This window comes from Archocentrus centrarchus, chromosome 1, assembly GCF_007364275.1.
Source record: "Archocentrus centrarchus isolate MPI-CPG fArcCen1 chromosome 1, fArcCen1, whole genome shotgun sequence".
Classification (NCBI taxonomy): Eukaryota; Metazoa; Chordata; class Actinopteri; order Cichliformes; family Cichlidae; genus Archocentrus; species Archocentrus centrarchus.
In genome coordinates this window covers 9,250,557-9,273,231 of record NC_044346.1, presented here as the reverse complement: position 1 = coordinate 9,273,231, position 22,675 = coordinate 9,250,557, and the positions used below count along the sequence as shown (strand labels likewise).

The window sequence follows — 22,675 nt, the reverse complement described above, 5'->3', positions numbered from 1 at the left end:
CATTTCAAAGAAGAATGGAGTTAGACTTCTCCTCAATGATGTGAGAGCCTGATAAAGTCATACAGAGAAGGACTGCTTCAAGTTACTGCTGCTGCAGGTGGTTCTATGAGCTACTGAATCATGGGGCGTTCTTAGTTTTTCCACATGCTGCTTCAGCATTTTGTCTTCATCTTTGTTAACAATGACATGATGTAATGCGTTATGTTCATCTAACTTTATGACCTGGAAAGGACCAGATTATTTTTATGTCCTGAATGTAAAACCTTACTAGTGAAAGGTGTTCTTACTCTTTTACAACTGCACACAACAATGCACCAGTATGATAATGACAAAGGTTGTTCTGCAATATAAGATTTTATTTTAAAATATTTAAGCTGATCTTACACTTACTGCTACACACCAGTGACACAAACTTTACTACAGTAAAGATATGAATATTTTTTCCACTGCTGCAGCATGTTTCACTTCATCAAAAGCACTGGTTTTGTTTTCACTTTTCCCAGCGTTCTTTGGATTTTCTATGCCCATTTTTATTTTAGCAGTTTGAAAGAGGAGTATGTTCCTCCTAATGTGTTTTCCTGTATTGTTAGGCTACAATAGATTGCTTGAATAATTTTTTTTTTTCTTTTTAGTGGCTGTTATTCCTCTTGAAAAATATAAAACTTCAGCTTTCACATAAATGTAGTGGAGTAGAAAAGTATTCAATAATATAAAAATAAAAGGGAGGTACCTCAGAAAGACATTTCACATTAGTACTTATGTAAATGTTTACTCTAGAAATTTTGTAAGCCATCTTTCATCAACTAATATGATAAATTAGAACAGATTGTAGTCATTAAATTAAACATCTTAATTACACAGCTCTTACCTTAATTTAATAAAGAATGTTAATTATTTGGCATCATTTTTTAAAGAAAAAAAGTCACATTCAAAACAAAAGCTGTCAGTGAAACGTGAGCAGTAACTTGGGGTTATATAAAATATAGATACATGCCCCATATTTATATGACTTTTTCCACATGTGCACTTGAATTTTTAACACTCAAGACTGCACATCTGTAAATTAGAGTTCGTTAAAACTGTCTCTCTTCAGAAAAGTACCAAATATTTGCATGCTAAAACTAAGGTACTTCCCATCCATCTGTGAGCATGGCGACAGGTGTAAGGGCTCACATTACTGAATAACACAAACAGATGACATCAAACTTGTTCTCAGCACTTTTATAAAATATATATTTTTTAATATTACAAGTATTAAGTAGTATCAATTCTCAACATTCAGGCCAACAGATCCAGAAGCAGCTGTTTTTTTCCTGGGTTTCCATCAGTTAGCGTGGTGACTGTAAGGCGACGCTGTTCAGCCTTTAATCTGCTTTGCTTGAAAGCAGCAGAAGTTTCTGGAATCGATGGCTGATCTCTGCAGACCCCAGAGACACCATCATCTCAGCAACACTGGGTCCTTGCTGCAGGGCGGAGGGGAAGAGAGGATCAGGGGTCAGAAAAGATAACACAATCAAACCAGACAGTATCCTGTGTGAAACAGGTTCCTCCTTCTTTATTCCTGCCCTCACTAAGGAAGCAGGGTCAAGGTAGTGACTGGCTAAGTGGACGACTGTTAGTCATTATGGCCACCATTTCATAAATGGCATTATAGACTTCAGCTGAGTCATGCCAGAGAGAGAAATGAAACGAAGACTCACGCAGGAGTGTTTTTCTGATTGCAGCAGTTAGAAATGATTGTTAAACTGTAGATCAGCAGATTTAAATAAAAATTTAGAAATGAAACTACAGAAATGAGAGCAAGCAAAAAAGAAAAAAAAAAGAATGATGGGTATCACTTTAAGTTCCTCAAACAGTGCCAGCTATCTGCAAATATTATAAAGAATGTGGTGTTCTTAAAGTAGAGCTAACATGACCTCTGCAAAGTAAGTGTGTAAGTAAGTGTGTGTATGTGTTTAGGCTTTTGTGATTTTAGTTTTAGTTTAATGGCTAATTTTTCTGAGTATGGACATCTATATGAAGTCTTTCATGTAGGAAGACAGCTACAATAAAACCTGTGCAGTATAAAGCTCTTGGGGGTAAAAACAATTATTTCATTTATTATATTATATTATTATGCTGTTACATATATATATATATATAAATAAAACAAGTATAAAATACATAAAACAAGTTTTCATAAAGGTTCTTTTAAATTGGCATTATCTGATAAGGGGAAGAAAGTTATTACAATGTTACAGGAACTTCCAAATGCAAAGTCTTGTGATAGTATGGGAACTGGCTGACTTTGCAAGAAAAGGTCAAAACCTCAAATAAATACAGAGTTAGAGTTGAACTTTGACTCGACTGAATTCATGACCACCTCTGGTACAAGCATGGCTTCATGAACTTTCAGGGAAAATCAGCAGCAGAGAAACCACACTAGTGCTCCTCTGTTTTAACTGTTTTCAAGCTTTCTGATGCTACTTTTAGTTCAAAACAAGGAGAACTCCTGGCTGGAACACATTGGGGGACAAGTGCGAGGAAAAACAAGCACAACAGCAACTCTAAACTAGGTTTACTTCATAAATTTAGTATGTTTTCATGGGTTCTTCTTAAGATACAAACCTTGCAGCCCACATTTCTCCTACACCCAACTCATTTTTAAACTTGTGGTTTCCTATTCTGACAGACTTCAACTCAAATGGCACCAAGTGGTAACTGATCAGACTTTTGCAGCTCATTTAGAAGATCCAAGACTGTGTGTGTGTGTGTGTGTGTGTGTGTGTGTGTGTGTGTGTGTGTGTGTGTGTGTGTGTGTGTGTGTGTGTGTGTGTTCAGTTAGTACTTTTCCTTAACTCATAAAAAAAACAACAAAAAAAAAACACACACACACACACACTACAGGAAGTGGTTGGTACCTGCAGACCGCTCAAAGCCAGACGTATCAGCTTCATCACCTCCCTGTACTTGGTGGCTTTGGCCTGCTTAGCGAGAGCCTTCAGGTCTTTACTGAGTCCATCCACTGACAGCTCCTCGCCTCGCTCTTCTATCAGCCTACAAAGCACAAAGCAACAGTTCAAAATCCTGTTGAGACACTGAAACTGTAAGATGAATGAATGAAATGTGATGTACGCACTTCAGGACTAATGAAGCAATACACTGGGCTTCTCTAGTGAGTGCTGCCACCTCCTGGCTGGAGAAGGAAGGACGCACCCACAGGTAAGAGTAAGTGGGGCTTACGAGCTCCTTCAGGAAGGATATGTGACCCTGATGAAAAGAGAAGAGGACAGTTTCCTTAATACGGGAGAGGACACTGCTCTGACATAAGACTAGAAGCCACATCAGCTTCCCTGTAGGACAGTGGATTACTACAGCTCAGCCAGTGACATCAGCTACTTTCATCACCTGTTTACCGGCAATTAAATACAGGAATACACACAAATACACTATAGTCAATATAATATACAATAAACACTGGCCTACTGAGATAAGAGTATGCAGGCTGTGATTAGATCTCATACTCAAAATACCTGCAGTTAGCATTTAAAAAGCTTAAGAACCCTTTAGTTAGCACAGGAATGCGGCAGTAATTGAGTCAAGTCACGGTTACCTTTCGGAGCTGCAGCACCCGCCTGATATAACCCTCATGCAGTACGTCTTTATCCTGGATCTCGGCTGCGTATGCCTGACTTATTTGTTCCCGCAGATCTTTTATCAGCAAATCGCACTGCTGCTCATCTTCAATCCGCTGCTGCAGGTGAATTCTGTCATAATCACAGAGAGTGTCATTATTTACCTCAAGATATTTTTTTTTTTTATAAATATTCCCTGAGTCTGGTTCTGCTGGAGCTAACTTCCTCTTAAAATTGGGCTTTCCTTCCCGCTGTTGCCAAGTGCTTGCTCATAAGGGGTCGTCTGATTGTTGGGGTTTTATTGTAGGGTCTTTACGTTACAATATAAAGTTCCCTGAGTTGACTGTTGTTGTGATGTGGTGCTATATAAATAAAACTGAACTGAATTGTGAGAAGCTTCCACCTTTCTGACCGATGACAGCCATACTGAGAGGAGTTGTAAGCTCTGCTGTTTTTGCCTCTGTTAGCCTGCATTAGTGAAACGGTCTTTGAAGTGGATGTAACGTCGTTGGACTGATGCTTAATGAATAAACTCTCATACAATGTGAGGATGTAATCAAACTGTTTATCAAAAGGGAAAGTGTGATTTTTAGGATACTCGAGCCTAACATTAGCTGGCATAATGTTAGCTTATAACCAACTGTCGTTGCTGTTTAGCAGGCTTGTTGTCAGCTGTCTGAAGATGCGAATGTCATGTTTGATCTGCTAACAATAAATAACTGCGACAATATCGGGAGTAAACGAACATGTTTATGCACATTTTGGTGTGTTAGAGCCCTGACTTCAGTTCAGGAGGTGAGGCTTCAGGTGAGGAGGAAGAGGATGACATTATTATCATTATTTATTAAGATGTCGATGGTGTTATTTCTTTCATGTTTTCAAATCTTTGGTGAAGGGGAGGAACTGAAATGTCCCTCAACAGCAGGGAGACGTCCTTCCCAGCCACTGTATTCAAATATGGTGAACATGCTGGCTTCCACAAACCAATGTGTTTTTAATAGATTAATTATAAGTTTATGAGAGTGCATCACTTTGTTGGAAGTCATAATTACACACTAATCTATGTATAATTAAAAGCACAATATCCCCCCCCATCAAATACCCTCAAAAAAATTACTGCCTGTACCTTTAATGTATGCTAGGCTATGCACTGTACATGGTTATTACTTATCAAACATGTAATTACATTTAAAATGTGATCTGTATGTAATTTAGACATGAAGCACTTTTGCCATAGAGTCAAATAAGGCCTAAAGAAACAGGATGGAGGTTTTGACTCACCTGTTGAACTCTGGGAGCTTTTCCAGGTCTAACAAAGCCGAGTGAGTCGTGATCTTTGAAGGATTAAACTCAGAAATCAGATCATCAATCCTCCGCCCCATTCGATTAGCTGTATGGAAACACAAGCTGCTTTACTTTGATAAAATAATCACCGTTTTGAAGGAAATCCAACAGATGCAATAAAATATGCTTCTTTTTCCTTTTAGCTTCTTTCTCCTCTAATTACTTTTTGCTGAGTCCTCCATCACTCACTGTTGAATCCAGAGCCACAGTTGGTTGTTATATCCAACAGAGCCTCTGGCAGGACTCCATCTCTCTTGAATGTTTCAATGAATATGTCCCCCTGTCTCTTCGACAGTTTACTGCCATCTTTGTTCATCAGCAGCGGCAGATGTCCAAACGTGGGCGGCTGCCATCCGAGAGCCCGGTACATGAGGAGATGTTTGGAAGTGGAGATGAGCCATTCGGACCCCCGCAGGACATGGCTGATCTTCATGTAATGATCATCTACAATGTTGGCAAGGTGATAGGTGGGGAAACCGTCTGCCTTTATCACCACAGGGTCCCCCTCCACCTAAGACAAGAGCACAGAGGACTGAACAATAAAGGCAGTTTTATGATTTCAGGTACAACTTTTAGCTGCTCAAAGAGGGTCTCTGATAGGTTTCTCTGTTTGCAACCTCATAAACCTGTTTTTAAGGCACACTTGCATCAAAAAAAAATCTTACATCTAAATCAGTCAAGAAAGTATATTTACAGTCAAACATTAAAAAAAGCCTTTAGCTCTATTAGAAAAGGTTACACCACTCATAAGTCGGACCTGTGCCACCTCATGACGATTCCATCCAAAGATCAGGTCCTGAAAAGGCTCGACGCCCTCTTCCAGACGAAACCTGATCACATGTGGCGCTCCCTGAGCTAGCTTCTCCTGGACCTGGTCCGCCCGCAGGTGACGACACCTATTGTCATACCTGGAGAGCAGCAAACACTTTCAGAACCTTAACAAAAACCTGTCTTTGTGCTTTCTTCATTATGTGTGTGTGCAAACATGTTCTGAATTACCTTGGAGTCTGCCCCGACCTTAGCGCCTCTTTTTTGAGTAGTTCCAGTCGCTGAGCGCTGCAGAAACAATAATAAGCGTGACCACTGTCAACGAGCTGCTGGGCTGTCTGACTGTAGAGGTCTAGTCTCTGAGACTGCAGGTACGGACCCACCGGCCCACCTCGACGTGCACTCTCATCTGGGGGTACACCTGTTTGAAGAATTTAGCTTAGGTAGTACAAGCATTGACTTAGCCAAAAGGCGATGACATTAATCCATTAACCAAAGGAAACACTTTAGAGTGGGTAAAAATGTAACAAACCAAGATACATTTTTAACACATTTGTAGGTAGACAGCAGTAAAAAGCTGCTCGCAAAGACACAGATTAATGTGTTTAAAGTCTTTATAATGCTATGCCACTCAGTCCTGTCTTTACCTTGCAACAATGTTCAAAATTCAGCCAGTAGCTTCTCCGTAAGCAGCAGTGGCATTTCTGTCAACTGACCCACCCTTCTGTGTTAGTCACTGCCTCATTTAATGAACTCCTCTTAAGAATGCAGTGTTCCTTCCACTGAGTTGAACCCATAAAAACAGGTCTTAAGACAGCTGTTGTCACTCTGAAGAGCATCCAGTGATGGGACATGAGAATGCTTTCAAGTCATCATTGTTGAGATGACGCACTTACAGTTTTCAGTCTGGTCAAATGTGGCGAAAGGCGATGATTTTAAAGCCCTCAGAATCCTACATTCAGATCATCAACTCAACTAAAAATATCAGCCAGGTAAGCTGAAGGGGCAAAGTAACTTTATATGTGAAAATTTGTTATAAAGAACCTCCGGTCTAAGTTCACAAAGTCAAACTTGATCTTTTTCCCTCTAGAAAGCTGCTGGCTTTGCAGCCACAAATGGAGAACCAGAGTTTATGCTTTATTTGACTGTGACAAGAAGCCTAATAGAGATGGTATTATACAAATATTCTATGTACAGACTGATGGTTACTCATTTATTATGATATTATCTATGCCCATTTTCCAGGTATCCATTTAAGTGGATTCTTGACCTCTGTCCCCAGTTACATTAGATGAAAAAATAAACTTTCTAAGGTATCACGACTGCATACAAAGGGCTACGTATTACAGAGCATAATACACCAGCACTTCTTACAGGCCCATTCTAGCATGTCCTCTATGGACTCTGCAGCTCCTGGTACCAGTCTGCTCTGATCTGTGTCCTCCAGCCTCAGGATGAACACGCCTCCGTACTTCTTTGCAAATATGTAATTGTAGAGAGCAGTTCGAAGACCTCCGAGGTGCAAGAAGCCTGCAGAAGGAAGCATTAAATCATTAGAGCATCTGATTACAAAACGAGAGGCTGGTGTGTGTGTGTGTCATTCATCATTTATCATGAATGTTACGTATGAAACTAATCTCTTTCACAGCAAAAAACCCCCATTTGTTATCAATCTTGTGCCCTACATCAGATAAGACCTGCAGCTGCACTTGCACTTTGTGCTGAACAAAAATATTTGGCTTTTGAATGGCAGCAAACATCACCGCATAACATGCATTACTGCACGCTCTCTAGTTTTGCAGTGCATCACCCTCCTATACACACGCACACAAATTACATTTGAGGCATTTTTCTGTCAACTCACATATTTAATACATGCAAATAAAATATAAATACAAATATTTAACTCTGTTAAAGTTGAAAATTGCTTTAATATATAGATATTTTATCCTCTATTGTACCATTTGCCATATAAAAAAGGTAAAAGGATGACACAGCACAAAAAATAAAAATGATTTCTTAAATCTTTCATATATGCTATGTGCAGCAATTAGTAAACTGAAAATTATGTTTACTAATTAAAAAAAAAAAAAAGGAGAAGAATTTTGTAAATACACTGACATTTAAAATGTTAAAATTACAAATTACATGGTAGTTATAACCAGGGCTGATACTGTTAAAATATTTAACTCAGTTAAAGTGGAAAATTATGTCAATATGCACTCACTGGCCACTTTGTTAGGTACACCTTAGTAGTACCAGGTGTTTTTGTTCTTGGTGACACAGATTCAAAACGCTGCTGGAGAGATTTTGGTCCATACTGACATGATAGCGTCACACAGTTGCTGCAGATTTCTCAGCTACACATCCGTGATGTGAATCTCCTGTTACACCACATCCCAAAGGTGCTCTATTAGGAGGCCATCTGAGTGCAGTGAACTCAAGGTCATGCTATAGAAACCCGTCTGAGATGATCTGAACTTTGTGACATGGTGTGTTATCCTGCTGGATACTAAGGAGTCCCAAGTGCCCCTCCAAAACATCTTAGTAAAAGATTTCTTGTGTGTGGTTTCACCATTCTCTGTAAACCCTGGAGAGGCTATGTAGGAAAATCCCAGCAGATCAACAGTCTCTGAAACACAGACCAGCCCATCTGCCACCAACAACTGGCCACCTTCAAAGTCCCTTAAACTCACCTTTCTTCCCCCAGTCTGATGCTCAGTTTGAACAGGTCATCTCAACCATGCCTGCATGCCTAACTGCACTGTCACCGCCATTGAGAGGCTGATTAGATATTTGTATTAATGAGCCGTTTATAAGTGCACATAATAGAGTGACCACTAAGTGTACATTATTTTATTTTTATGGCAGTTTTTTTTTTTTACACTTATAATTCTGTGCTTCAAAGTACTGAGTGCTACATTTTTACAAAAGAAAGAAAGAAATATTTTACGAACATTTAACAAACAGTCTCAACATAAATCCTTTAATGAAGCTCTGTGAGCAGTCTCGGCTAAAACTGCCAATATATTGTCCATATTTGACACAGACACGCCTGAAACAAAGATGTGACAAATACTGACACACTAAAAATAAAAACTGTCACGTGCGGCTTATGGATGAGTAAAACTGAAGCATAAAAAATGCATAAAAGGCATCTTAAGAGCCTTTTCTGGACTGTTAACCACACTGGCTTTCAGTTTAATTACGCCATGGAAATAGCTTGTTGTTGACAGTTTTTATCTCCATAATCCCTGAAATTAAATTTACTGTGCAGGACGAGTGCAACACATATATAACTTAAACTCATTTTTGTGTTTTCAACAGGGTCGTGCAGGAGGATACGAGAGGACCTCACCTGTGGGACTGGGGGCAAACCTGACCCTCACCTCCCCCTGCACCGTGGAGCAGCATCTGCTGCCTGCAGCATGCAGCCGAAGCTCTGTTCGTCTGTTTCCGGCCGCTGTCAGACTGCGAAACCCTCTGTGGGCTGCTAAACTGTGCAGAAAACACCGCTTACAAGATTTATACCACCGCGACATGCTGGCAGGTGAGGAGGACACGAGGACACCGCACTACGGAACGTCGGGTTTCACTCCACTGACCGGCAGCAGTTAGCCGCGGGAACGACAGTTACTAAAGCCGCATTTAAGACAAACAGCAATACTGCAACACAAACACAAATACTAAAGTTTATCCTTGCATGTGCGAGTTCTCATCCGTATTTATTACGTGAGTTACATTCTTCTTCGTTAAAAGTAAACCGGAAACGAATCATATCGACGTAAATCCGCTTACTGCCGCCTAGCGGAGGAGCGCTCATTTCTTTAGTTTCTGGTAACTTACTTCAGGCTTTCACAGTAAACCTCTTAGTATAATTCAGTATCAGTCCATTGCCAAAAGTATTCAGTACTATTCTTGATATAATCTGAAGGCCACATGAAGTTTGGAGGTCTGCAGTGATTGACTGCAGAAAAAAATATAAATGAATGAAGCACTTTGAAAAAAAAATCAGTAAATTAAAAACAACATATATGTGTGGTATGTTTTGTATTGTTTTATCAGCCAACACTAATAAGCTAATAAAACTAATAAAAAAAAACATGAATTTCAGCCGTTCTAAAGTTGCTCTCCTTCCAGATCATAGTGAATGCACTAAGCAAACACTGAAATGATTCAAGCTGCAGTGTCTTTGGGTTTCTGCGTGTTCATTTATCGAACAGGGATGACACAAAACAATAAGGAGTCCAATTTAATCATCTGCATGTGATTTTGATGTTTCTCTACTATGCAGTCTTATTTCTGTCTGCTGTGCAGTGTTATTTCAGCACCTTCACCTTGTTGTGCAGATTAATTCTGTGACATGCTACTTGATGCTATATTTCTATTTAAATTGTTATATTTATGGTATGTCTACTGTGCAGCTTATTTACATTCCTTCCTTCAATCCAAATGAAAAACAAGTTTTAGTCACTACAACTGATGCAAAGCAGAGGGGAACCCTTTAACATTCCTGGGGTTTATTTTCACATGGATTTGGGCCTGTACAAGGGCCCTAGGATTGTTAAAGGGTTAAAAAGGCAAGCAGCACAAACTGAAAGGACAGCAGATTGAAGCTGCACGAGGAAGACAGAAAAGGTGCACAAAAAAAAAACAAACAAAATCAAAAGGAGAGATAAGATTTGCTCCACACAGATAAACACTGGACAGACACACAGTCTGACTGGAATGCTGCAGGTTTTTGTGTGTTCTTATTTAAAGCACATGCTGGTTTAGGTGGTAAGAGGCAGCAGGACCGCTCGCTGTGAATTCACCAGACTACTACCCACAGAGATGTAAATTATTACATCTGCGCATCCCTTTGTAATGAGATGCTGGCAGGCACACGTGAAAACAGTGATTTCTCCTCTTTCCTCAGATTGTGAAATAACTCTGACTTGTGATGTCACCATTCCAGTCAGACGCCACGCTTTCTGAATAAATGTCCTCCAAGAAAAACTCTATTCTTTTCTTTTATTCAGCCAGAGAGCAGCAAACCAGTTTAACTTGATCTGCATACGTATGCCAGTGCTGTGTGTGTGTGTGTGTGTTGTGTGCGTATGTTTATAATACCTTGTGGGGACAATTTTCCTGACATATACTACGTTGTGGGGACCAATTGCTCCTTGTGGGGACTGGAACCTTGTCCCCACAAGGGGAAACCCTGTTTTTGGGTCAGGGGTCAGAGTTAGGGCTAAGGTATGAATTGAGTTTAGGTTAGGGTTAGGGTTAGGTATGTGATGGTTAGGGTTAGGAAAAGGGTAAAGGTAAGGTTTAGGCTGTAGAAATGAATGGAAGTCAATGGAAATTCCCCACAAAGATAGCAAAACACACTTGTGTGTGTGTGTGTGTGTGTGTGTGTGTGTGTGTGTGTGTGTGTGTGTGTGTGTGTGTGTGTGTGTGTGTGCATAAAAACAACAGATGAATACCAAAGTCAAATTTTCCCATGACAGCCTCTGTTTAAAATGCTTTGACACGACATTCACTGCACATAGTTTGATTTTACAGTGCCTAGGTAGACCCAGCTGAAACAGGTACTGAAACAGTGAAAACGTTTGTGTTTGGGGGGAAAAAATACTCATAGTCAGCCCTTATGTTGGTGTCTACACATGATCACTGAGCTTTAAATACAGTAATGGGGAAAAAAACTGACAAGAAATCCAGAAACACACACACAGTGGAAGCGTCACCAGCTCAGAAATAACTTTGTGCCTTATATTTTTTTTTTCTCTCTGCTCTGTATATAAACAAAGCAGCAGCTCACACACCTTCATATACATAAAAACTCTAATTGTAGTATCATACATGCCTATTTACACAATTTTTAAAAAAGACACAGATTTGTCCTGCCCTGTTTGAGCAACAGCTAGGGTTCCATTGTTACCATCGTCACCGTCACAAGGAGACACACCCTTTACTGGTACACCTGCTCCTCAGGTGTCAGAAGACAGATGGTGTTTATCAGAGGCACTTTACCTGAACGCCTGAACAACTTGAGCCAAAGACGTGATCTGGTAAGAGATTCAGCTTCAGTTTGATGCTATTACATCGTTTTGGTTTCTGGCTAGCTCTGAAAACCCTAGCAAAGGAGGACATGGCTCATTTTAAACCTTATCATGGACTCACTCATCGATCTACTGAGGCTTGTTATACGATAGCAAACAGACGCAGATGAAACAGAAAAATCAGTGACTTTGGGTCATAACAATCCGGTCCTTCTTGCTGTGTGAGTGCGGGCCTCTGGTAACAATATGCTGTTTGGGGAGTTCATTTAGGGAGAGCAGCCTTATTAAAGTGAGTCTTCAGGGTTATCCATAGAAGACACACTGGGATCCTTACAGTAACGTCCAGTAACAAATGTGATTTTTCCAAAGCAGAAAGAAAAAAAATCACAGAATTTTACTCTATTTACTCAAACACAGAAGTAGGGAAATATTAAAGCACAAAATAATGAAGCGAAAATGTCTTTTAACTCTTGAAATTTATCTTTAAATATTTTAGTGTTTTTGAATTAGAATCAAAGTAAAAGCAGTCTTTAGACAAGATGGCTCATTATATTGTTTCAGTGTTTTTATTCTGTGTTTTATTATGTGTTATAAATATGGCAGTAAAGATTTATCTTATCTTATAAATTAACACTCATGATAACTGCCAATAATACTATAACATTATTTGCTTTATAGATCATAAACTAACATTTCAAATAAGTATTCTGAAATTCAGTTTGTATGGCAAATGTTTTCTTTTTCTTTTTTAAATTGTGTGTGAATTTGGCCAACACCGTGTATCCATCATCACAGTACTAACACTTTCTAACATGCTCAAATCTCTTGTGTTAAACTCTGACTTTGAAAATCACACAAAGACTCTGAGGTGTTGCTCTTTCACCTGGCAGACGGACAAAGGACTGAGGAGGAGGAGGAGGAGGAGGAGGAGGCCTGATCCTGAGCAAACACTTAAAGCTTAAATTATTGTGTTCTGACTGTGATGTATGTTGTAATATGTGGTGAATAATCAGGTGAAAGTTTGGGGGGAACTGATGTGTACTCGTTACTTACAGAAAATATTTGATGGATGAGAACTGAACAACTTCTACATAATGTTGTTTTGCAAACAAAAGTTTTTTTCTTTTCTTTCAGTGACTGCTCATGTTTTTACTATTGCTGGATTAGAAGAGGTCACATATGACAACATGATAAATCCACTTTTATTCTTTCCTTTTTTTAATTTCATTTATACCACATAATAGTAAAGCCCTGGGAAGCTGGTTTAGCTTATGGCACAAGGCTAATTCAAGGTTAATTCATTCAGTCCATTTACTATTTATTATTTTTGCCTGGTCTTTCTCCCAGCTCTCCTGTCCTATAAAAAAAACCAAACAAACAAACAAACAAAAAAAAAGTTTAAAAAATTCCCCAAAATCCAAGAAATAGATTGAGCATTTATCCCCCCCCCCCCCCCCCCCCAAAAAAACAAAACAAAACAAAAAAACACAAAAAACAAAAAGCTAAGAAACCTCAAATCTGGATAAATGGGAGAGTTGTGTCAGGAATCTGTGCCCAACCAAAAGTTTTATAGTTACCTTAGAGGAAAACTCTAAAATGGGCTGAACAAAAAATTTAAAGTTGATAAAACTCTTGTAAAGTAAGATCAACAATAACAGTCAAAAGTTGAGAAAACTCATAAAACTACTGAAGCAACTGCACTTTTTCTTTTTTACAGTGCGCGGCCACTTTGTGGACACAAACTTCCCAAATGTGGATAAAAGCTACTCCTCATAAAGTAAACACGTTAAATAAAGACAAAGGCTGCGGTCACTGTAACGAACCCCTTTAAGAGGCATTCAAGTGTGAGAGGCAGCGACTCTGACTCTAATTCATTCCTTTATTTCTTCATGGTCAGTATGTACAGAGACAACATTTACTGATAACAGCATGCCTCTTGGCACGCAGGTGTCATATTAATAGGCCTGAGATAATCTGAGTGTTTCTGAGGGAGCCAAAACAAGTGCATAACAACGTGACAATGCTTTTCATGGCCAAGTGTAACAAGAAACTCGTCAGTGCATTAGTGGTTTTTACTGTACCCTAGCAAAACGTACAGGGCTGTGAAAAGATTGTCATTGCAACCACACAAAATAGCAGATTTGGATAATCTGAGTAAAAACTACTATAAAGTCAGTCACTGGTTTTAGGTCATTTCTGAAGGAAGCCACCACAAAAGTCATCATTTAAAGTAAAACAAAGCATAATTATAATCTGTGGTGACAATTTACAGTATGTTTTATGAGCAGGGGTCATCTGATTGCCGTCTTTGTTTCCACTGTTGGAAGGTGAGCGGTGTAGAGTTTCAGCATTATTTTTTTTTTTCACTGATGCATCATTCCTTTATGTCTCCACATTAAAGGCCGCTTTATGTAACTGACTGTAAGATATGTTATAGCCACTCCCTGATCCCTTTTTGCCACTGAACACACATGTGAGCGTGGGAGTGAAAGGAATGACTATAACTTTTCTTTGTTTGCCTGAAAAGCCCGCTTATGTAATGTTTCAGGCTTTAAGTGTTCTGATCTACAAGTGGCCCACCTCTAACTTGATGATGTCATTTGCGATGCTGTACTGTATTCAGTGTCAGTTGTTTTACGACCATGATCACTAATCCGCCTGCTAGTCTTGTGGTGCTTGTTAGTGAACCTAGACAACTGTGTCACCTGCATTCTCTTCTTCTGTCCCCAGTGATTTTCACCACAACACCCTCACAGCCCATGAGACTGGTTGCATTATGAAAACACTCTGCCTATTCCTGTTAGTTTACCTGCAGGGAAGCTTCTTTGGTAAGAGTAAATTTTGTGTCTTAAACTTAAAAAAGTCATCAGCACCTTGAGCCTTGTGTGGTATTCATGTTTCTGTTACGTAGCCAGTGCTTGACATTGACAATGTGAAGTTATTGAAAACACTTTATTTTATATGGCAAGGAGTCTGAGGTTGAAATTAATAATAAATAGCATCATTTTCATTTTGGTAAATGTTGAAAATGAGTCCAGCAGACTCAAACACCACACAGTGATTAAAGGGAAAGGTTTGCGATCTCATTGTTGAAATTGATCTCACTAAGTCTGCTTAGCTCAAGTCTTTAAGTGTTGCTTAGATCTCCATTCATGCAATGAGAAACTCTCTGTGTCATATTCCTTTATTTACCAAGAGCATAACCATAGCAAACTCTTAGCTCAGGCCCATGAACGTCACCCTGCTGCTATGGATTCTAAAAACTTGGCTAAAAACTACCATGCTAGATTGTGAGAGGAAATTATTTAGCTGTTATGCAAGATTTGCAGAAGCTAAATGGTCGTTTTGCTCCGGACAGGGCAGGGAGGTCAGAAGGTGTTGAGAAACACAGCAACAGGCTGGATTAAGAAGCTTACACGCTGACAGCAGCCTGTTTAAAACACAGAGAATGTCATTCAAGCACAAGTAAATAGGACTATTGTCAGCTGCGGATTTATACATGGTTGTTTTTTATTATACCAGTGCTTCTTTATGACATGAATAATTGTATACAAGAGAATGAGTCAAAATGGTGCAACAGTGTGACTCGTAGGAGTGTTTAAAAGGTTTCTGGAGAACAATAAAGGTTTTAAGCCGAGGAATAAGACGAACAATAGGCTAATCTTTAGAATCAATTCTTTCCACTGGGGTTTATTGAAAATAGAAAACCAGAGATCTATTTTGCCAACATGTTGTTTCAACAGCACAATTTTAAAGCTGCTGTGCATACCTGAGCTTTCTTGGCACAGTTTGTTCTTCTTTTCCCAGATACGATGTCAGTAATGTTGACAGTTTTCGCATTTCTCTATAATCAGCCTCCTAAAATAAAATAAAGGAGTTTCCTTTTCATTTCCGCATTTTAGTACTGTACGTTCATATCAGAAAATACAATTTTATATTGTTCGACTGAACAAAAATATATAAACCTAGTTTGTTTTTTTTCCCAATTCTACAACCTCATTCCCAAAAATCCTGCGACTCTGTGTAAAATCTAAATAAGCAAGTGAATCCAACTGAAACTAGAACTGTCACAGTTCGGCAGTGTGGCAGGCCGGATGAGGGCCTAAACACAGGCATCAGCAGGCAAAGTATGAACTCAGAAATATGCAGCTTTATTAGTGGCTGCACATTGGGTACATGGAATCTAGAAAAGCTTAACTGGAGCTAATAATTGAACAAACTAGGAATGCACAGGGAAACTCAGAACCAGGAAACACACTACCTAAAATGGGCAACGCGACAAAGGGCGAGGGAAAAACAGAGAATATGTTGAAAAGAAGGTGAAGTTTTTTATTTGTTTGTTTTGATCTTTTGGAAAGAAAAAAAATGTTGACATAAGATAACTAAATAACTTGTTTGCACAAGACAAAAGAAATATCATCTTCAGTGTAAAATCTGCTGGCTGTTTGATGCCAGAGCAGTTATTTTGTCTTGCGTTCAAATTTACACTACAAGTAGTATTCACTCGTCTGCCTTCACACACATGAACTTGAGTGGCATCCCATTATTAATCCATATGCTTTAATATGATGTCGGCCCACCTTTTGCAGCTATAACAGCTTCAACTCTTCTGGAAAGGGTTTCCACAAGGTTTAGGAGTGTTTATAGGAATTTTTGACCATTCTTCCAGAAGTACATTTTTGAGGTCAGACACTGATGATGGATGAGAAGGTCTGGCTCACAGGTTCTGCTCTAATTCATCCCAAAGGTCTTCTATCAGGTTGAGGTCAGGACTCTGTGCAGGCCAGACAAGTTCATCCACACCAAACTCTCTCATCCATGTCTTTATGGATCTTACTTGTATCATACATGGTTACAACTTTGTTGCACCGCTTCTGTTTGAGAGTTGAGGGCAGATTAGAAGCCAAAGGTTCTCAGTTTTTGCTCAGCCAGTGCCCTTAGCATATGGACTATTTTACTACTGAGTCATACTGCTGTAATATGCGTAGAGTGTGGCTTGACATTGTCTTGCTGAATTCAGCAAGCCTTCCAGCTATCATCTGGAGGCTGGCGTCATTGATGATGTCACAGATGTGAAAGTTGTTCCTGTTATCATGTTACAAATTAACCTCATAAGTTGTGAACCGTTCCACTTGATTTTTGTATTTAATATTACACAGCCATTTAACCAGCAGTTTAAAAGAAACAGTCACATTTCTCAGTTTCAAAATTTGATGTGTTTTTTTTTTTTTCAGGCTATCCATTTCTCAAACCGCTATCTAACTTAGGGTCATAGGGAGCCTATCCCAGCTGACATAGGGTGGAAATAAAATATTTTGAACTATTTTCTATTAAAAATAACTCTTAAATATGTTCAAAATTCTGCTTTTATTTGTTTATATACAACATTAGAAGTTTTTTTTGGAAATGCATTGGTAAGATTTGTCTCTGACATTCATTTCTGTCTGATTCCAGTAGAACCATCAAGTGCGCAAAGGTAAGATCAGAAAATGGAAACCGACGTAATATTTTCCACTTCTAAATTTCACCCTGTTCTAAATGCAATAGCCTATAACGTCTTCTCTTTTCTCTAAATGCTCGTCTTGAATCTTGCAGTAATGCAGTATGCACAAAAGAAACCTGTGTACAGGTGAGTATGAATGTTGCACCAACTTTCACACAAAGCTACAGGTACAAATGTCATGATTTTTTATTTTTTTTTTGCTTATTTCTCATTCAACAAATTTTAAGCTGACTTTGAATAAATGCAGGTTAGTCACTGTGGCTGGGATGTGTTTTTGTTAGTGTGCTTGTAGCTTCACAGTTACTGTCATGTGATTTTGTTATGAGTACAGTTGCCAAACTGCCCATATCACATACCAAAAAGATCAGTAAGCTTAAAAAAATACATCTAGAGAGTCTTTGAAAACACTGAATAGGCGTGGACAGAAATGCCAAACAATGGATTTCCTTGTACCAGATGTCAGCACGGCAAAACACTTTTCATGTCAAGAGTCATGATTATCAAAGATTGTCAAAGGCTTTAATGCAGCTTCTTCATTATTTGCGTTGCCATTCAGAGAATGTGATTTAGCAATTCTTTTCAGGCAAAGTTAAAGATACTTGCAGAAATCTTACAGGCCTTTAGGCAGACATTTTACCTTGATGTAGCAGTAATCAATATGACCAACAATTAATTGTAATAATATTAATTATAAACTTAATTTCTCTAGTACCTAGATTCAGCATATTTCACATCTATCCATAGTTTTAAAGGCCTTCTCTGAACAAGTGCGAATAACAAAAGACAAATTCTTCAGAGAAGCCTTTCACCTTATCATGTATAGAAAGATTTATCAAAAATCTAGCTATCTATGTATAGACAAGAATAATATGTGTACTGATAGGCATGGATATGTGAGAGGTATTGTGAGTCATTGATCCAGGCTGTCTTTGTCACAAGTAGACAACTAGGCACAGTGAATCACATTTTTTTCCATGTTGCTCAATTTTTCCATTTGCCATAAATTCCAAGGTCCCAGATGCCACCTCAAACTTCCTGCAGTGTGTGGGCCTGTCACCTACGGACACAGGGGAAGATCACCTGCGGCGGCTCAAAGGAATTCTTGAAGCCACAATGGACTTGTACACATTTATGGTATGAACTCAGCAGACATTCAGCTGTTCTTACAAATTCCAGTATGATGAGTCAGTGCTGGAATGAGGTGTCTTTTTCTTTCAGTAGTGCTGCGAATTCTGTTACATGTAATTACACGAATGTTTATCATTTTGGCGAAACATGTAAATCCATCCCAGAGGCCGTCTGCCGGCCGTGACGGATGACTGCCCCTCCCTGAGCCTGGTTCTGCCGGAGGTTCCTTCCTGTTAAAAGAGAGTTTTTCCTTTCCACTGTCACTAAGTGCTTGCTCATTGGGGGTTGTTTTGACTGTTGGGTTCTCTCTATAATTATTGTAGGGTCTTTACCTTACAATATAAATCGCTGTGAGGTGACTGTTTGTTGTAATTTAGGGCTATATAAATAAAATTCACTTGAATTGCTGTCCTCAGAAATCGAGCATGACAAGGGGGACAATTTTGAGTGTGGACGGAGCTCTGGAATTAGACTTGGCAGCAGACCCTCTACAGAATGAAGACCTGGTCAGGATGTGGATGGAGGTCAAGATGAAGCCGCTGCTAAAAACCATCACAAAGGGCTTCCTGTCCTGTCTCAGCACCAAGAACTTCAGCTGCTCCACCTATCAGACTGTGTATGTCTCTTCCTGTCTGCTTCTTTGTTTATGTAACTTTGGATTTTGTTATAATACCCTCTCAACATCCCATTTCTTTGCAGAGTGGAAGAGCTCAGTAACTATTATTCTGAGATGGAGCCAGTCAGACAAAAGTGGATCTACACGTTCTTTATGTACCCGTTCCTGTCTTCAGAAAGAGTTGCTGGTAAAGTTTCTAATACCAGTAACTGTGACTTCTAATAAGCTAGATTTTACTTTCAATATGAAACCTCCACTTATGCTGGACAGTCCTCTGAGGTTAATATTAATCACTCTTTGCCAGTTTGGGTAAAGACTCGTAATAGTTTCCAGTTCTTATGGCAGCAGTGTTTTCTGTCTAATAGAAAACACTGCTGCACTGGCAGATCTAATTTACAGGTATGTACACGGTCACTCAGTGTGTGATCTCTGCACAGGCTGTGTGAACCCAGACGAGAGCAGTAAGGAGTGGCTGATGAAGAACTTTGGTGCTTTCGGTGTCCTGGCCCGATTGAGGGACTTTTCAGCACTCAACATGGTCTTCAGTGGAGTGAGTTAAACTGAGTCTTCTTTAAGATTTTATCAATTTTACAGCTGTTTTTATAGTGATTTAAAGAGACACTTCAGAGAACTCCACCACAGCAAATATTGCTTCTCCACACTGCTGAGGACTCTTCTTTGCTCCTTCTCCCTGCTCTTTCTGTTCTCTTACTCCCTGTTTCTCCTTCAACCACAGTTGGAGGCTCTAGACTTGCTGTCTCCGGCACAAAAGGCCGAGCTGCTGATGAGCCCTGAAGTTGCCAGTTTAGACAATGGCACCTTATCCTTGGTCTTCCACAGTCTGCTAACAGGGGGTTCTGGTCCTTCACCCACTGCTGAACCTGGATGGGATTCCAGCTGGACAACCCCTGGATACCCACCCTCCTATCCACTACAACCCTCATATAATCCTCAGCCAGGCCTCCAACAGGTACTGTGTACACTGTGCTCTATGCGAAAGCACCGTAAGGAAGTCAGATTTAGCATTTACAGATAACAGTTTTCCTTATAACTGGCTGTAGGCACAAACAGATGAGCACAAACAAAAACAGTGGATGTAGAAATACATATTTTTTGTTCTTCGCGTTCCTTAATTTGACAAAGAATACACCAGTTGTTGTACTAGAGCTTAGTGCTATCCCAGAGTGCCCAATAGAATTAAATAGATACATGCAGAATTCAGAAATTAAGTTATTTTAATCTCTGGTGAAAAACTGTGAATTGTATGTGTGAAATTTGAGCTCATCTCATTTGTTATGCATCCAGGTTGTAAATGGAGTCATGGCAGCTTTCAAACCCATTGGGAGCTTTGTTCAAGGCTTTGTATCCTTCACACGTGAGGTACATGCACACACACACACACACACACACACACTCCCACTTTCTTTATAAACTTATATGGAAAGAGATGCATGCCAAGATAGAAAAATGACTCCCAACTTGTTTTTTTTTTTCAGAGAAATGTGTCAAACATAAAAAGCACCACTATGACCCAATTCCTGCTCAACTGGACTCTGGCTGAGCTGGCTGACATGTACCGGCAGCCAAACACATCTGTGGCCCCAGAGGAACCATGGTTTGATGTGACAAATGTGGGGGCCTGGTACGAGCACGTTGTGAAGCCCCTGTTACGGAGGTTCTTGCCGAATGAAGAACTCCTGATGCATCAAAACATCACACTCGCTTTTCACGAAGTGTTGTAAGTCAGGCATTCCCTTAACATTTCTCATTTAGCATTTTCCAACTGACTCTTTCCATTGAAGACAGGGAAACACTGGGAGTGGATGAAGTCAGACAAGGAATTAAAACCTTGCCTGATTCCAAAAAATGCTTTTGGTGAAGACCAAAATTAAGTGAAAAGTGGAGAAAATCTTGGACTTAATGGAGAGCTAGTCTGACACTACATTAAATCCTTAAATAAATACCACATAAATTAGTAGTCAGAGAGTGTAACACCATTTAGTAATGATTTTATTATTTTTATTAAGTAATAATCTGGTATTGCTTAAATTGTCTTATCTTTAAGAGCCAATGATGCAGAAATGTGTCTGTTTGGCTTAATTTTACATAATGAATCAGATCATTTAAACACAGATTTGGAGCATGAACATGGAATTTAGGCCAAATGGTTCATCTACAGTTTGTCAGCAGTGGCCAAAATATATCCAGTTAGCTTACAGAATTAATCCCTAACCCTAGAGTTACAGTATTTCCCTCAACCTTACTCTTATAGATGAAGGGAAGAAGAAGGTAAGATGAACGCTGGCCTTCACAAGCTGTGGCCACAGGTGAAAGAAACAAAAGCGGTGCTCCAAAAACTGATCGATGTATTTAGTTTGTTTGAAATGAGAAAAGTCCAGATAGACGGCTTCATGCACCTTGTGCAGCTTGGGTTTGGTAGGTGTCACTCTCTGAGAAGCCTCAACATAAACTTGTATCAGTGAATTTAGAAAAAAATAAATTAAACTTTGATATGATCTTGAAAAATAGTTCTGCAGTTTCACGTGTGATAGAATATATTTTTAAATGTATCTGTTTGTCAGTGTGTTGGTCATATAACTTTATACAGGAAGAAGATGGTCAGTGTGAATATTCCTGTGCGGTAAGTTGTGTTTAAGCATGTTCTTTGTTGTTGTGCAGCCGTCTGAACCACGGTATGGACAACGAGACCCTGGCTGAAATCCAGGATGTCTGCAGCATCACCCTTGATAAAAGCCCTTGCGGGGTGAGGTTATTTTTTTATTTTTTTATTTTAATTAATATAGGTTGGATGTTTTGAATTTTTATCTGAAATTTGTAACTTTTTTTTTTTAAAGTCAAAAGTTGATTTAGCTAGCTGGTTTAAAGATGTTTTTTTTTTAAACTTTTGCGCTCATGATTTTCTTTCCGTGGTGTCAGCTGACTGATGCGGTGGCAAACGTGGCCCAGGTTTTGCACTGCTCTGCTCGTAACAACCTGACCATGACCGAGGAAGTGGTCAGGCAGCTGCTTCTGCAGCTGACGCAAGTTCTGAACTCACTGATCAGGGAGTTCTCCACAACAGTGAGTACTGTCCAACAATATTACATTCATAACCAGGCTTGTGTATGTGTGTGTGTGTGTGTGTGTGTGTTTATTTATCACACATATTACAGTTTCGACAAATCGGTGCTTCATCATTCTTCGTTCCCTGCAGGGCTTCACGCAGGTGGTGTCTGAATTTCAGCAGATCTTCAGCGAGTCAGAATCACCATCTCTGACCCGGGAGCACCTCAGTGACCCACAGTTCATCCAGCTCTGGTTCAAGGTCAAGCTGCTGCCCCTCCTGCCCAGCGTACAGCCAGAACTCCTCTCCTGCCTCAGCACCAAGAACTTCTCCTGCCCCGTTTACCAAACCCTGTGAGTCAACCGTCTTGATTTCTATTTGTTGTAACGGGCACATGGTTTAGTGTTGTCGTGCTCATTTTGTCTTTGTCCTGCTGTGTGCAGTGTGGCAGCGCTTAGCAAAGACATGAGCTTTATGAATGCTGATGTGATGTATAGTCACAACATCTACAAGTACTTCATCTATCCCTTCCTGCTAAATCACAACACCTCAGGTGAGCAGCAGATACGGACAATACAGATTATCCAACTATAT

General features: G+C 39.5%; 2 protein-coding genes across 2 annotated transcripts in view; one reads left to right on the top strand and one right to left on the bottom strand.

Moving 5' to 3' along the window:
• Window positions 1-1,206: 1,206 nt before the first annotated feature.
• Window positions 1,207-9,476, bottom strand: ears2 (glutamyl-tRNA synthetase 2, mitochondrial). The gene is made up of 10 exons (XM_030733845.1): window positions 9,085-9,476; window positions 7,101-7,256; window positions 5,958-6,147; window positions 5,716-5,866; window positions 5,148-5,469; window positions 4,896-5,004; window positions 3,593-3,746; window positions 3,119-3,249; window positions 2,901-3,036; window positions 1,207-1,463 (listed from the first exon to the last, which is right to left on the bottom strand). The coding sequence occupies exons 1-10, from the start codon at window positions 9,266-9,268 to the stop codon at window positions 1,365-1,367; spliced, it is 1,632 nt and encodes a 543-aa protein (XP_030589705.1). The 5' UTR covers window positions 9,269-9,476; the 3' UTR covers window positions 1,207-1,364.
• Window positions 9,477-14,047: 4,571 nt separating this feature from the next.
• The window catches only part of mslnb (mesothelin b), a 30,250-nt gene continuing 21,622 nt past the window's right edge, over window positions 14,048-22,675 (top strand). Inside the window, exons 1-15 of the mRNA XM_030742924.1 lie at window positions 14,048-14,097; window positions 14,501-14,598; window positions 17,225-17,246; window positions 17,366-17,399; window positions 18,285-18,407; window positions 18,818-19,017; window positions 19,101-19,204; window positions 19,455-19,567; window positions 19,754-19,987; window positions 20,323-20,397; window positions 20,514-20,755; window positions 21,697-21,781; window positions 21,955-22,098; window positions 22,232-22,434; window positions 22,525-22,634. Of these exons, the coding sequence (XP_030598784.1) occupies window positions 14,051-14,097; window positions 14,501-14,598; window positions 17,225-17,246; window positions 17,366-17,399; window positions 18,285-18,407; window positions 18,818-19,017; window positions 19,101-19,204; window positions 19,455-19,567; window positions 19,754-19,987; window positions 20,323-20,397; window positions 20,514-20,755; window positions 21,697-21,781; window positions 21,955-22,098; window positions 22,232-22,434; window positions 22,525-22,634 (1,834 nt within the window). The 5' untranslated portion in view covers window positions 14,048-14,050. The remainder of the gene's footprint in view (window positions 14,098-14,500; window positions 14,599-17,224; window positions 17,247-17,365; window positions 17,400-18,284; window positions 18,408-18,817; window positions 19,018-19,100; window positions 19,205-19,454; window positions 19,568-19,753; window positions 19,988-20,322; window positions 20,398-20,513; window positions 20,756-21,696; window positions 21,782-21,954; window positions 22,099-22,231; window positions 22,435-22,524; window positions 22,635-22,675) is intronic.

What these genes read in the sequence shown, in the direction of transcription:
- ears2 (XM_030733845.1), bottom strand. Translation starts at nt 9,268, where the DNA reads ATGTCGCGGTGGTATAAATCTTGTAAGCGGTGTTTTCTGCACAGTTTA. An exon ending in GTTTGCCCCCAGTCCCACAG is followed by an intron (nt 7,257 to 9,084) that starts GTGAGGTCCTCT and finishes TTCCTTCTGCAG; the next exon opens with GCTTCTTGCACCTCGGAGGT. An exon ending in CTGTGGCTCTGGATTCAACA is followed by an intron (nt 5,005 to 5,147) that starts GTGAGTGATGGA and finishes GTTTCCATACAG; the next exon opens with CTAATCGAATGGGGCGGAGG.